Source organism: Pseudorasbora parva, chromosome 3, assembly GCF_024679245.1.
Source record: "Pseudorasbora parva isolate DD20220531a chromosome 3, ASM2467924v1, whole genome shotgun sequence".
NCBI lineage: Eukaryota > Metazoa > Chordata > Actinopteri > Cypriniformes > Gobionidae > Pseudorasbora > Pseudorasbora parva.
Window position 1 is genome coordinate 45256685 of NC_090174.1, and position 14711 is coordinate 45271395.

The 14711-nt window shown below is 44.4% G+C and overlaps 1 protein-coding gene across 1 annotated transcript in view; it reads left to right on the plus strand.

Moving 5' to 3' along the window:
- The window catches only part of LOC137071278 (globoside alpha-1,3-N-acetylgalactosaminyltransferase 1-like), a 50762-nt gene extending 38268 nt beyond the window's left edge, over positions 1-12494 (plus strand). Inside the window, exon 7 of the mRNA XM_067439125.1 lies at positions 11618-12494. Coding sequence (XP_067295226.1) covers positions 11618-12308 — 691 coding nt within the window. The 3' untranslated portion in view covers positions 12309-12494. The remainder of the gene's footprint in view (positions 1-11617) is intronic.
- The last annotated feature ends 2217 nt before the right edge of the window (positions 12495-14711 follow it).

Here is a 14711-nt window from a genome sequence, read left to right on the forward strand (position 1 = left end):
TACCGGTAATACACATTTCTGTCTATTTTTCACTAAAACATGTCATCTATCACTTTTGTAACCTGGAATGTTCGTGGACTTGGTTCTCAGACAAAGAAGGTCAAAGTTTTTAATCATTTAAATAAACTACAAGCTGACATATGTCTCCTGCAAGAAACACATCTATCAGAATCAGATTATAAAAATATTAAATCATCAAATTATAGTCATTTATTCTCGGCTCACTACAACACAAAACAAAGAGGAGTATGCATTCTAATAAATAAAAAAATCACTTTTGTTCATAATTCCACCATTACAGACTCTGAAGGACGTTTCGTTATCATAAACATCTCCATTAATAATAGCCCTGTCACAATTGGTAACTTATATGGCCCAAACACAGATGACCCAGCTTTTTTTCAGACTTTTTTTTCTTCAATTTCAAAATTTTCTAATTGTCCAGTCATAATTGCAGGTGATTTCAACACAGTTCTAGATTCAACAATGGATAAATGTAATAGTTTAGGCAATAAACGCATTTGGAAATCTGCAGAAACCATAAAACAGTTCATGAGTGATTTTGGTCTTGGCGATAGTTGGCGTCTACAGCATCCTAACAGTAAAGAATACTCATTCTACTCACCAGTACACCACTCATATTCCCGCATTGACTTCTTTCTTACCAGTAATTCTATCATATCAAACATTTCTGAATCAAAGATCCATCCAATAGTAATTAGTGATCATGCCCCGGTAACATTAAAGTGGAACACAACTAGTCGAAATAAACCTACTACCAGATGGCGATTTAACACATCTCTCCTGAAAGATCATGATTTTGACAGTTATTTCAAACGAGAGTGGGCATGCTTTCTAGAGATGAATGACTCCCCGGAAGTATCCCCATCTCTTCTGTGGGAAACGGGAAAAGCCGTACTAAGAGGGAAAATAATTTCATTCTCTGTTTACAAAAAAAGGAAGGAAAAGGACAAACAGGTAGAATTGGAACAAAAAATTAAACAACTAGAAGACATTAACATCAATAACCCAACAGAAGAAACTCAGGATTCATTAAGAAAATATAAACTCAAATTGAATGAATTAATCAATAAACATACACAATTCCTAATTCTTAGGCTAAGGCAAGAAAGCTTCCATCATAATAACAAATCTGGTAAATATCTGGCAAATCAAATCAAACAAAATAAAGAAAAAGCTACAATACCATTGATTAGAGACACAGCAGGGAATTCCACCAACTCACCAGAAGAAATAAATCAAATCTTTCACAATTTTTACAGTAAATTATATTCCTCCGATAAAGACCCAGATCAGAAAGAAATCAACTCATTTCTCAACAATATCAACCTGCCTCAACTCAGTAAAGATCATATAAATACTCTTGAAGCACCCTTATCAGAATATGAACTTTTGAATGCCCTTAAACTCATGCCAAACAATAAAGCACCAGGACCTGATGGATTCCCTGCTGAGTTCTACAAACACTTTTGGTCAACTTTATCGCCACTCTTCATCCGTATGATAACTGAATCAAAACAAAAATCAAAACTCCCAGATAGTATAAACACTGCCACTATTTCACTCCTTCTTAAACCAAATAAAGATCCAACATTACCTTCAAGTTATCGCCCGATTTCCCTAATCAACGTAGACATTAAAATCATCACTAAAGCACTAGCGCATAGAATAGAAAAAGTCACACCATCTATAATCCATCCAGATCAAACCGGTTTCATCAAAGGTAGACTCTCATCCAGTAACACACGTAGACTATTTAACTTAATGCATTATTCATCAACTCAAAAAACCAAAACCATCATAGTTAGTCTCGATGCAGAAAAAGCTTTTGATAGGGTCAATTGGAAGTTCCTGTTTTCCACATTAGATAGGTTTGGTTTTGGGGAGTCATTCATTAATTGGATCAAAATTCTATATACATCACCTTCAGCCACTGTCGTCACTAATGGATTAACATCACGCACCTTCACACTACAACGGGGGACTAGACAAGGATGCCCACTCTCACCTTCATTATTTACCATTTTCATTGAGCCATTAGCAGCAGCTATCCGTCAAAACAGCTACATTAAAGGAATTCAAACAATAAACATGCACCACAAAATTAGTCTTTACGCTGATGATATATTGCTATATTTACAAGATCCTCCATCATCACTACAAGAAACGATTAAACTCATTGATTCATTCTCAAATATCTCTGAATACTCGATTAACTGGAGTAAATCTGCTATACTCTCATTACATTCCAACAGCTTGGATGTGACATCCCAGACACCACCTATTCCTTTGTGCACCAACTATATCACATACTTAGGCATTAATATTTCCCCTAGGCTGTCAGAGCTGTTTGGACTCAACTTTACACCATTACTGAAAACAATAAATGATGACCTGTACCGCTGGATGAATCTACCACTATCCATTATGGGCAGAATATCAGTAATCAAAATGACTATACTCCCTAAATTAAACTATTTATTTACAATGACTCCTGCACTACCCACCCTCACTTGGTTTAAATCACTAGACTCAATCGTCACTAAATTCTATTGGAAAAATAAGACCCCACGAATTAAATTGACTACTCTACAGAAACCAAAAGCACAAGGAGGACTGGAAGCACCACATTTCTACCACTATTTTTTGGCCAATCAACTCCAAAATATATACAAATGGATTCATCCTAACCCATCAGAAAGCACATGGCTAGATGTTGAACAGTCAATTTGCAAAGACATTAACATTTCAGAACTACCTTTCCATACTCAGACAATCAAAAAGCATCACTGTTTTAAAACACCAACAATAGCCGCAGCTTTGACAGCCTGGTGGAAATTTCATCAAATCACAAACACTCCTCTTGCACCGTCTAAATACACCCCGATCTGGAATAACCCCGATTTTATAGTTAACAAGAAGCCACTCAACTTACGCACATGGGTAGATAAGGGCATCACACAACTTCAACACATCCTCCTTAATAATAACTGGGCACCATTTTCCCACTTAGTTCTGAAGTACGGCATTGGGAGTAATTGTTTTTTGGAATATTTACAAATCAAGTCATCTATTCAATCAAAAATCGACACTCAGACAATTAATCTAGATCTTCCTCCTCCAATCTTAGAGCTAATTAATATAACATCCCCCAAAAAACTACTCTCCAAAATATATAAAATAATATCCAAATCAGACAACACATTAAGCCTGCCCAATGCTAAATGGGAATCAGACTTATCCATTACTCCCAATGCCGCTTTCTGGTCACAAATTTGTAAAAATATTTACTTCATGACAAAAAACGCCAACTTACAACTTATACAGTATAAAGTTCTTCATAGATCCCACCTAACTGGACAGAAATTATTTAAAATGGGTTTTTCTTCAGAAACATGCTCTCATTGCACACAAAACACCCCAGACACCTATTTACACGCTATTTGGCATTGCACCTCAGTTAAAACATTTTGGGAGAACGTTACTGACTCACTATCCAACCTTATGGGTTGTCGCATCCCACTATCTCCCTCTCTCTGTATATTAGGTGACATATCCATAATCAGTTTAGACAGTACAAACAGTCAGTTACTCCTAGTGGCCCTAACTATCGCCAAGAAAACTATCCTCATGAACTGGAAATCAAGAAACACCATACACATTACAACTTGGAAAAATTTACTAATAGAGTACATCTCCATGGAAAACTTGTCTACCTCTATTCAAAATGATACATCAGAATTACACCCTTCTTGGTCAGCTCTGTTTAACTTCCAACAGTCATGAATCCACTCACCTTCTTTGTCTGAAGCCATCCTTAATGATACACCATCAATAATGGGGGGAGCGGGGTCAGGAAGAGGTAGCAACACAGACTATTATTAAATAAATAAAATTTCTTATAAGATTATATTGGAATCTCTCTCTGTCTCTATCTCTCTCTCTCTATCTCTCTATCTCTATCTCCCTTTCTATTCTCTCTCTTTCTATTCTCTCTCTATCTCTCTCTCTGTCTCTCTCTGTCTCTCTCTCTCTCTCTATCTCTCTCTGCGCTTGTGGACCCTGGATGGTTGTGGCATACTAATCCCTGTCATGTGCGGTTCTGATTAGTCGTGGGTGGGGGTGAGGTGGGGCCGGGGGCCTTGGTCTTTCGCCCTCCAGCTGGTAGTTGTCGCGCTGTTTTAATGCTTTACATATTAGGTGAGGTGCACACACATTCATTTGGAGCATAAAACTAGTTTAAATCAGGAAAAAAAAAAAAAAAAGAAAAAAAAAAAAAGGGCACATATATAGGGTAAATGTGGCGTGGACATGGCGGCCTGCATGGGCTTTGCACTGGGCAGGTTCCATGCTACACGCCATGTTTGTTTTAATGCATTATACACTAGTTGACAAACACATCAGACAACAACAACAACAAAAAACACAAAGATAGGGTCAGCGTGGCATCTATGAAACAGCTGGGGGATGGGCATGGATCTCGGGACCCTGGCGGCACCTCACCTTGATAGCCCATTGCATTATGACTCTGGCAGAGGTCTATCCTATGCCATGGCCATGAGGGGTATCAAAGCTTTATAATACCTTGTTATTAATAGCTGATCAATATTACCATTATTATAATTATTTTTATTGTTATTATTATTAAAATCATTGTTACCACTACTATTATTATCACTATTAATGACTTTATCAATATCTATCATTATTAATATTATTATTACTATTACTACTATTGTTTTTATTTGTCCTCTTCCTGACCCCTTTAACCTTCCCCTCATTCCGGATGAAAAGAGTATATTTGTATATATGTTTGTCATTACTACTACTGATAATACTATTAATACTATTTGTCATTTCTAATTAATTGGATTTATCATTATTATTGTTATTATTATTAATATTGCTATTACTATTGCTGTTGTCACCTTATTTATACACATATATTTTTTGGTTATGTCTGTTGTACTTCCCTACATGATTCTTTATTCATACATTAACACTCCCACACCAGTTACACGCACAAACACACACACACACACACACACACACACACACACACACACACATACATACACACGCACACATCGTACTGGCATGTTTATGTTTTGTTGGCCCTTGTATTTGTATTTTGCATCTTACTTCTCTTTTGTAAATATTGTACTTGTCTGTTTGCATAATAAAAAAAAAAAAAAAAAAAAAAAAAAGAATACATGAATGACCCGAGGGCTGCATACGGAAGATCACTGGGGTACCAGCCGCAGGTGGATTTTTAACCCCAGGGGGTGGCAAGGTTGCCAAGGGAATACACCCGCTCAAGGAGGCTTACGGTGGAAATACACATGTGGGGGTCGCCGGAGGGGAACCATGCACATGGAGCACCTGGCCGGACACGAGTGTTAAGGGCTAAGGGCAGACTTACTGGCATCGGCGTCGTCAGTGCTGGAGGAGCTCAGGGCTCTCGGGGAGCTCACCTGAGAAAAATATAGCACGTATCCAGTCCGTGGAGTGGAATGGCGAGCAAGCGAAGACACCTGAGCCAATCCATTACCGGCCACTTGTAGAGGCGAGTACATAGTCGGATACAGGCTCCACTTGGAGGTTATAAAACCTGGCGAATGTGTTTGGTGTCGCCCAGCCTGCAGCTCTGCAGATGTCTGTCAGCGGAGCACCATGTGCTAAAGCCCAAGAGGAGGCCACACTCCGAGTGGAGTGGGCCCTGACCCCAAGGGGACATGGACGTCCCTGCTGTTGGTAAGCTAAAACAATGGTGTCCACTATCCAGTGAGACAGCCTTTGCTTTGAGAGAGCCTTCCCTTTCAGCTTCCCACCATAACAGACAAAGAGCGGGTCTGAGGTCCTGAAACACTGCGTCCTGTCTATGTAAGCGCGAAGACTGGACAGAGCAATGCCAAGGCTTGGTTTGCCTCCTCCATAGGCAGCGCTTGCAGGTTCACCACCTGGTCTCTGAAAGGAGTGGTGGGAACCTTGGGCACATATCCAGGCCGGGGTCTCAGGATCACGTGAGAGTCAGCCGGCCCGAATTCCAGGCACGCTTCGTTAACCGAAAATGCCTGCAGGTCCCCTACCCTCTTGATGGAGGCCAATGCGGTCAGGAGCGCTGTCTTCATAGACAAGAACTTAACATCTACTGACCGCAAATGCTCAAATGGGGCCCTCTGCAGAGCACCTAGAACTACTGAGAGGTCCCAAGAGGGTACGAGAGGAGCACGAGGAGGATGTAGTCTCCTCGCACCCCTCAGGAACCTGATGACCAGGTCGTGCTTACTTACCGTTTTACCGTCCAAGAGGTCATGGTAGGCGGCGATAGTGGCCACATAAACCTTCAGGGTGGATGGAGACAGCCTTCGATCCAACCCTTCTTGGAGGAAAGAGAGCACAGACCCGATCAGGCATTTCCAGGGGTCTTCTTGGCGAGAAGAGCACCAATTGACGAAGAGGTTCCACTTCAACGCATAGGCCTGTCTCGTGGACTCGGCCCGAGCGGAAGTGATGGTAGCCACCACCATAGGTGGTAGGGTACTCAAACCTGCCGCGTCCAGCCACACGTGGAGGTTCCAAAGATCGGGACGCGGGTGCCACAGGGTGCCCCGTCTCTGAGAGAGGAGATCCTGTCTCAGAGGAATCGGCCAGGGAGGGGCTGTCGCAAGGAGAACTAGTTCTGGGAACCAGGTCCGGCCGTGCCAGTACGGGGCGACCAAAATTACCTGCTCCTTGTCCTCCCTGACCTTGCACAAAACACGTGCAAGAAGACTCACTGGGGGAACGCATACTTGCGTAGGCCCTGCGGCCAGCTGTCCGCCAGTGCATCCGTGTCGAGCGTGCCCTCGGTCAGGGAATAGTACAGGCTGCAATGGGACGAGTCGTGGGAGGCAAACAGATCTACCTGTGCGTCCCCGAACTGATCCCAGATCAGCTGGACCGACTGGGGATGGAGTCTCCACTCCCCAGGGATTGGCTGAACCCGTGAGAGCTCGTCGGCTGCACGGTTCAGGATCCCCGGGATATGGACAGCACGAAGGGACCTCAGGCACTTCTGACTCCATAGAACAAGATGGCGGGCGAGTTGAGACATGCGGAGGGAGCGTAGACTGCCCTGGTGGTTGATGTACGCTACTACGGCCGTGTTGTACGATCTGACTAGAACGTGTTGACCCTTCAGCAACTCGAGGCAATTGATATGCAGGTGGCTCTGGCTCTCCGACCAAGAGCCGGCGGCTGCATGTCCATTGCACATGGCACCCCAGCCCGTGGTGGACGCATCTGTTGACACAACAACATGCCGTGAAACTCGTTCTAAGGGCACACCTGCCCGTAGAAAGCTGAGGTTTGACCACTGGGTGAGTGTCTGTCTGCAGGCCCGAGTCACTGGGACCCGGAGCGTGCCAGACTGCCATGCCCATCTCGGGACTCGATCGTGAAGCCAGTGCTGAAGCGGTCTCATATGAAGCAATCCGAGCGGCGTCACCGCGGCTGCGGATGCCATATGCCCCAGGAGCCTCTAAAACAGTTTCAGTGGAAGCGCACCCTTGCTCTCTATCTGACGGAGGCAAGTCAGCAGTGACTGTGCGCGCACGCTGGTAAGCTGCGCACACATGGCGGCCGAGTCGATCTCCATACCGAGAAAAGAGATCCTCTGCACTGGGCAGAGTTTGCTCTTCTCCCAGTTGACCCGAAGGCCCAGCCGAGCTAAGTGGTGGAGAACCAGATCTCTGTGTTTGCACACCCGGTCCCGAGAGTGGCCCAGTATGAGCCAGTCGTCGAGATAGTTCAGGATGCGAACCCCTTGCTGCCTGAGTGGCGCAAGGGCTGCCTCGACAATCTTCGTGAAGACGCGAGGGGACAGAGCTAGCCCGAATGGTAGTACGGCATGCTGATATGCCCGCCCTTCGAACGCAAACCGTAGGAACAGTCTGTGTTGCGGAAGGATGGACACATGGAAGTACGCGTCCTTCAGGTCGATCGCTGCAAACCAATCGCATGGACGAACGCATTCGAAAAGGCGTTTCGCAGTCAACATCCTGAACGGAAGCCTGTACAGGGATCGGTTCAGGATGCAAAGGTCCAGGATCGGTCGTAACCCATCGGATTTCTTCGGTACAATGAAGTAAGGGCTGTAAAAGCCGGACTTCATCTCGGCTGGAGGGACGAGCTCGACCGCGCCCTTCGCCAGTAGGGTCGCGATCTCCGCACGCATGACTGGGGCATTGGACCCCACCATGGTGTACCGGACACCCCGGAAGCGGGGAGGAGCCCGCGCGAACTGAATCGCCGAGCCGGATGGTCCGTGCGACCCAGCGGGACAGTCCCGGCAGCTGTAGCCACGCTCCCAGGGAGTGTACCAAGGGGGTCATGCGGAGCACCGGCGTACCCTCGGTGGGTCAGCGAGGCAGCGTTACCAGCCCGGACGCCACCCGGTGTCAGGGCAGCGGTAACGGCTGCGCCCTGACAGAGGAGACCAGGGAAGGACTCGCGTTCCACTGGGGTCTGCTCTGAGAGGGGGCTGGCGACAGAGAGGGACGAGAGCGGCGTGGCCCGGGGGCGGCGCACACTGCCGTCACCGGTCTCTGGGTGCTCAGAGATGGGTATGTCAGTTCTTTCTTTAACCACAATAGGGTGCTGCCACCTAGGGGGGCGGCAGCAGAATGAAAGATTCTCCCCCGGCCCTCCACCGAGGGAAGGAGTGGACCTGCTGCCGTCTCCTGGAAAGAACTGCCCATCTCTGAGCTGTCCGCGTCCAGAGCGCCGCTTAGCCTGGCGTTTAGCGGGGTGCGGGGCTGGCGCGGACTGGGGCAGCTTCTTGCGGCACGCTTCGCGGCGCGGCCCGGATGAAGGCTGCTGCTGTGGCCGCGCGGGAGCAGGGGGGACCGCAGGAGGCCGCCCTCGGCGGCAAGGCAGCTGAGGCGACTGTGCCGGCGGCGCTTTGGGTGCAGCAGCGAGCCGCCGGGGCAGTAAATGCTTTATAGCCTCAGTCTGCTTCTGGGTGGCCGAGAACTGTTGGGCGAAGCTCTCGACCGCACCACCGAATAGCCCAGCCTGGGATATGGGGGCGTCGAGGAAACGAGTCCGCTCGGCGTCCCGCATATCGGCCAGGTTGAGCCATAGATGTCTCTCCTGGACCACACATGTGGACATCACCCGGCCCAGGGAGCGTGCGGTAACCTTCGTCGCCCGGAGGGCGAGGTCGGTTGTGGCACGCAGCTCATCTCTGAGCCCTGGGTCGGCACCACCCTCGTGCATGTCGCACAGCAACTTGGCCTGGTAGGCCTGAAGGGTTGCCATGGCATGCAAAGAAGCGGCAGCCTGCCCCGCAGCTCTGTAGGTCTTCGACACCATGGAAGATGTGAATCTAAAGGCCTTGGAGGGGTGCTTAGGATCGCCACGCCAGGAGGAGGCGCTCTGGGGACACAGTTGCATCGCCACAGAACGCTCCACCGGGGGGACCCCAGTGTACCCTCTAGCCGCCCCATTGAGGGCGGAGAAGGCGGAAGAGGCTGCCAAACGCTCACGAGAAGACACGGGGGCGCAACCTCCCCATGCACTTCCGGGAAGAAAGGATTTGGGGGCGCACCGAAAAACCAATCATCAAGCCGCGAATGCTCTGGCCGGGGCAGAGGGTTCCACTCCAGACCAAGCGCCGCGGCCGCCCAGGCAAGCATGGCTGTCAGCTCCGGGTCCGACTCGGACAATGCTGGCGCGCCCGGAGGCGGCAGCACAGCCGAATCATCATCCTCTGAGGACTCTAGCCCACCTTGTGATGCGGTCACCGACATCTCGTCCTCCTCTCGCGGGTACCGGTGCAACAGAGGGGGGTGTGGGCCGAGGCATGAGCGTCGGAGCTGTGTTTCACACCATCACCCTCAGGTCACCCTGGCCACCAGCCGAAGAGACGCCCCGCGGACCGGATGATACCGAGGCCGCAGACACGTCAGATCGGAGGGTGACGGAGGGGACTCTCACTCCGGCGGCCGCACGGAGATCATTGAGTCTCGACCGCAACACGGAGATGGCCATATTCCCGCAGTGGGAACATGACTCATCCACAAGTGCTGCCTGAGCATGCTGGAAGCCCAAGCATGCCAGACAGTGCGAGTGCCCATCAGAAGAGTGTAGAGACCGGCCACACCCAGAAGCACACGGGCGAGACATCCTGAAAAGGACGTGCCACGTGTGAGCTCTTATGTGAGAGGATTAACCTCGCAGTCGATGCCGAAGCGCCCAGAGGACCACACACCAACTGGAAACCAAGCAGTATATATATATATAATATTTATAAATATAATAAAACTAAAGACTTTTCAGAGATATGAAGGATGCAATACTACTCTATAGGTACTCAAGATTGACATGAGATTAACAGTGTTTCACCCTGCCTTTAATCTTAATGTTTACAACTATCCTGCACCCCATGTACTTACCAAGGAGTGTGAATAGTTACGTTTCCCCACTGACATGGAGAGGAAAAAAAATGCTCAAGTCTGCATGAGCAATCTAAATATAACTAAAGATTGTGCTAAATTGTACCCTAACTATACTTGGGTGTATCTGCACTTTTTCACAAAGACCAAAAAGTGTAAAGTTAATTTAAGTTTTTAAAAGTTTATTAAAAGTAAGGTGCAAGGAAAAGCTTGCAAAACCCAAGGAGCAGAGATGGAAGTGAGGGATTCATTGGCTAAAAAATAAAGCAAAATACAAAATAAGCAATGTAAAGTTGAATCTGACTGATAACATTTATTTATTTCAAGGTTTCTACAGATATCGCAATATATTGTTACCATGCACTCTTTTGGCCGCGATAACTGAGTTGTGAAAAATCTGATTTTGTGACAGCACTCCTACAAATTTGTTTACAGAACAGCAATACATTAAAACATATGAAAACAATTTACAATTTAGAGCAATATACAATGATCTAAACATTGTGACTGGTGGCCACAGGGACCTATATGCATTTGCTTATGTCATGCAGGGCGCTACACTGCCACTGTACAATGCGACAAAAAAAGCTGAGCCCTTCCAAACTTTAAAATAAATGCTTCTTTCAACAAGAGGTGAAATTAAATGTCAATAAGCATCAAACTGCCAGTAGCGCAGGCCCACGGGTACCCACCCCTCAACTCTGCCACAGGAGCCAAGCACTTATCTTCTGTTTATCATATTTGATGTGCGCAAAATAGAAGAAGAAAATCTTCAAGAATGTAATGACTGGGTACTTTTTAAGTTAAAATAAAATTGTAAGGAGCAAAAAGTTTCCCCCCATGTAATTAAGTAAAAGTATAAATATTCAATTTAAATTGTACTTGAGTAAAGTAAAAATCTCCTAAAATTAATACAGTAAAAGTCAAAATAATTATTTATTTTAATTATCCATATCTGGGAACTTACCTCAGTGACCATAATGTCATGGTATCAAATTTTATGTATCTGCTTTTATTGGGAAAATAAATGGTTATCCCATGCCCAGAGTGAATTTCTGAACCATAGTTTGTCTCTTTTTTTCAGTTATTGTGTTGGTGGAATTTAATTGCTTTGTTTATTATTATTATTTTTATCACTCTCCCTATCTGTTTTTCAGGTATACACAGTTTCTTAAAGAGTTCCTGGAGTCTGCGGAGCAGTATTACTTTGTTGGATTTCGTGTGCATTATTATGTGTTCACTGATCAACCAGAACAGGTTCCTGCAGTGAAACTGGGTGAAAAACATAATCTGACGGTGTTGAAAGTCTCTAGTTCTAACAGATGGCAGGATATAAGTTTGAGCAGGATGGCAAGACTGGAGAAACTGATTGAGAGTCAATTGGTCAATGAAGCTGACTATGTTTTCAGCCTAGATGTGGATTCAAAGTTCTATGGTCGCTGGGGGGTCGAGTCTTTGGGTAGTCTGGTAGGTGTGATACATCCATGGTTTTATGGTTCCCCTCGTGAACAATTCACATATGAACGCCGGCCAGAGTCTCAAGCATTCATTCCTCATGCTGAGGGTGATTATTATTATGGTGGGGCTGTGATCGGTGGTTTATTAAAAGACGTACATCAGCTTGCTAAAACCTGCCGGGAGCAGCTGGACATTGATAAATCTAAATCCATTGAGGCAGTATGGCAGGAGGAGTCTCATTTGAACAAGTACTTTCTTTATAACAAACCCAGTAAAGTGCTTTCACCCGAATATCTGTGGGATGACAAAAAATCGAAACCAGGAGAAGTCAAAATCATTCGCTTCTCTCAAATTCTTAAAAACTATGCTGCAGTTCGTCCCAACCCTTAGCAGATGTCACCAGAAACTTGAATATCTTTGGCACTTTATTTGAAATAAGTATAAAAAAATTACTTGACATGTACATACAAATGTTTCCCCAATAGACCATGTAGCGAAATATAAATAATATTTAAAAAATAAACAATTATTTCTTACTTTGGGTTTCATATAGTCCATGTTTTTGTTTTTTTTTGTTTTTTGCGCGTGTGTGTGTGTGTGTGGGGGGGGGGGGTATGTGTCTCAAATGTACTACTACTATTTATAATAATAATAAAATAAATAATATAAGTCTATCTCTAATACAATCATTTGATTATACTCCAGGGTTTCTACTGATACAAAGCCATATGCTAATCGCTGAAGTAACCCTTTAAGTTATTTTGATTTTGTATACACTTTATCCCTAAACTGTAAATCAATGGCATAAAATAAATGTTGTTAATATCCCAGTTGTTACAGCGGGTGGATTGGTTGTTTCAGTGGGTATATAGTAGTCGGTTACTGATTCCAAATTACATTTTTTTTAAAATTAATTAAACATTTAAGTTAGTATTATCTGACTCATTTTTGATTACTTTGACTTTTGACCTAACTTGTTAATCTTACAGATTTGAATATGATAATATTGTACCATATTGATATATAAACATACAAAGAGAAATAAAATGTATTCCATTTTTTGTTATCAACCAATCAAAGTGCATTAAATACTACAGACTAAATATTAATATTTCCCAGACTGGGGTTTGTAATGGGGTTTGTGAGTTCAATGGAAAGCTATTAATTAAATCATAAAACATATTATTAAATAAATTATTTTAAAATAAAAACAATCAAAATAAAACATTTACAAAAAAGATGCCATTTCATGTGATAATTTTAACTTTTTATTATTACTATTATTATTAACTTATTAACGTAAAATCTCTGGGGTTAATTCACGTAAATATATTCAAAGAGGTTTGCATTCGTTATATACTGTTTCATTTCATTGTCATGTACTGCGTCTCAATGTTCTTAATTCACCTACTTTATTGAATGTATGGGAATGCCACTCTAAATGGGAGCTCACAAGACACTATTGGAAACACCTCCAGTGTGACCCGTGTCTGATTGTGTCTAAGCAATAACATGACAATAACATTGTCCCACAACATCCTATGACGTCACTACCTGTGCGACCATGAGTATAAAAGGGCACCTGTAGAACGTCATCTTCTTCTTTGTCTTCAGGAGCCGTGTGTGTGTGTGTGTGTGTGTGTGTGTGTGTGTGTGTGTGTGTGTGTGTGTGTGTGTGTGTGTGTGTGTGTGTGTGTGTGTGTGTGTGTGTGTGTGTGTGTGTGTGTGTGTGTGTGTGTGTAAGATAGGAATGCCACGGGTGGAGCGTGTTTGACTCCTCAAACACGCTGGATGTGCTCATTTGATGTCCTTGATTCAGTCCTTGAGGGATTCATGATTCAGTCCTTGAGGGAGTTGAAAATGCTCAGAGCAATGCATTTATGGCAGTAGACTGTGTTCTCACTTTGATACGATCATTATCATTGACTCTTTCTTGAAAGAAGAGTCAGAGTTGAGCACCTGCAAACTGTGGTTCGGGTCCCGTGGCCACCTTTGTGACAAGAGGGGATTGATCGTGGAGGTTGTAGGCAAAGTATGGGAGGAGTCAGACATGAAGTCCTTTCCCTTTTAGACTTCCCCTGCTAGCTACTATTTTCTGGGACATATCTAGCTATCCTTGCCAAAAAAACACATTGCCAATAGTTGCAACAGGAATACATCTGTAATAAGGAGCAGATTTGTTTCCCCTTGATGCTTTGAGAGCTGTGAGCCTCAGTGAGAAGTTTCCAGGAGATATTGTCTCTAGTAGATATCCCTAGTGGTTTGGGTGTATTAATTATTAGCTCCGCTTAGCATTAGTATCAAGCTTAATGGCTCTCTGTGAGCCTACTTGATAAGTTGTTCTTAGGATTGCGTATAGCATGGTTTTTAAGTGCTGTGTAGAGTTACTTCCCTTGTTTGGAGGGTCTGTATGCTGAGTCTCTGCTTTCCAAGTCTTCTGTCTCTGGAATTTGGTATTAAGTGGTTATTGCCTTGTTGCAATGGACCAAAAAATGTTGTCTTTTTAAAACATGAAAAATCTGTTAGGCCTACATGTCCCTCATGTATGTTGGTTGTTAAATGTTTTTTGTATGTTTTTTTGTTGTTGTTGTTTTTTTGTAATAAAAATATATTTTAAAAAGTAATTCTTGTACATCTGCCATGTTTGTAGTTTTAAACTATTTTTATTCATCTGTGTAGTTCTAATCAAATCCTCTGCTATGGGTTGTAGGCAATATTAGCTGTTAGAGCAGTGGTTCCTAACCTGGTGGGCACCAGAGTTAGCAGATGAGCGAGTGAAGCTTTTTGCACATT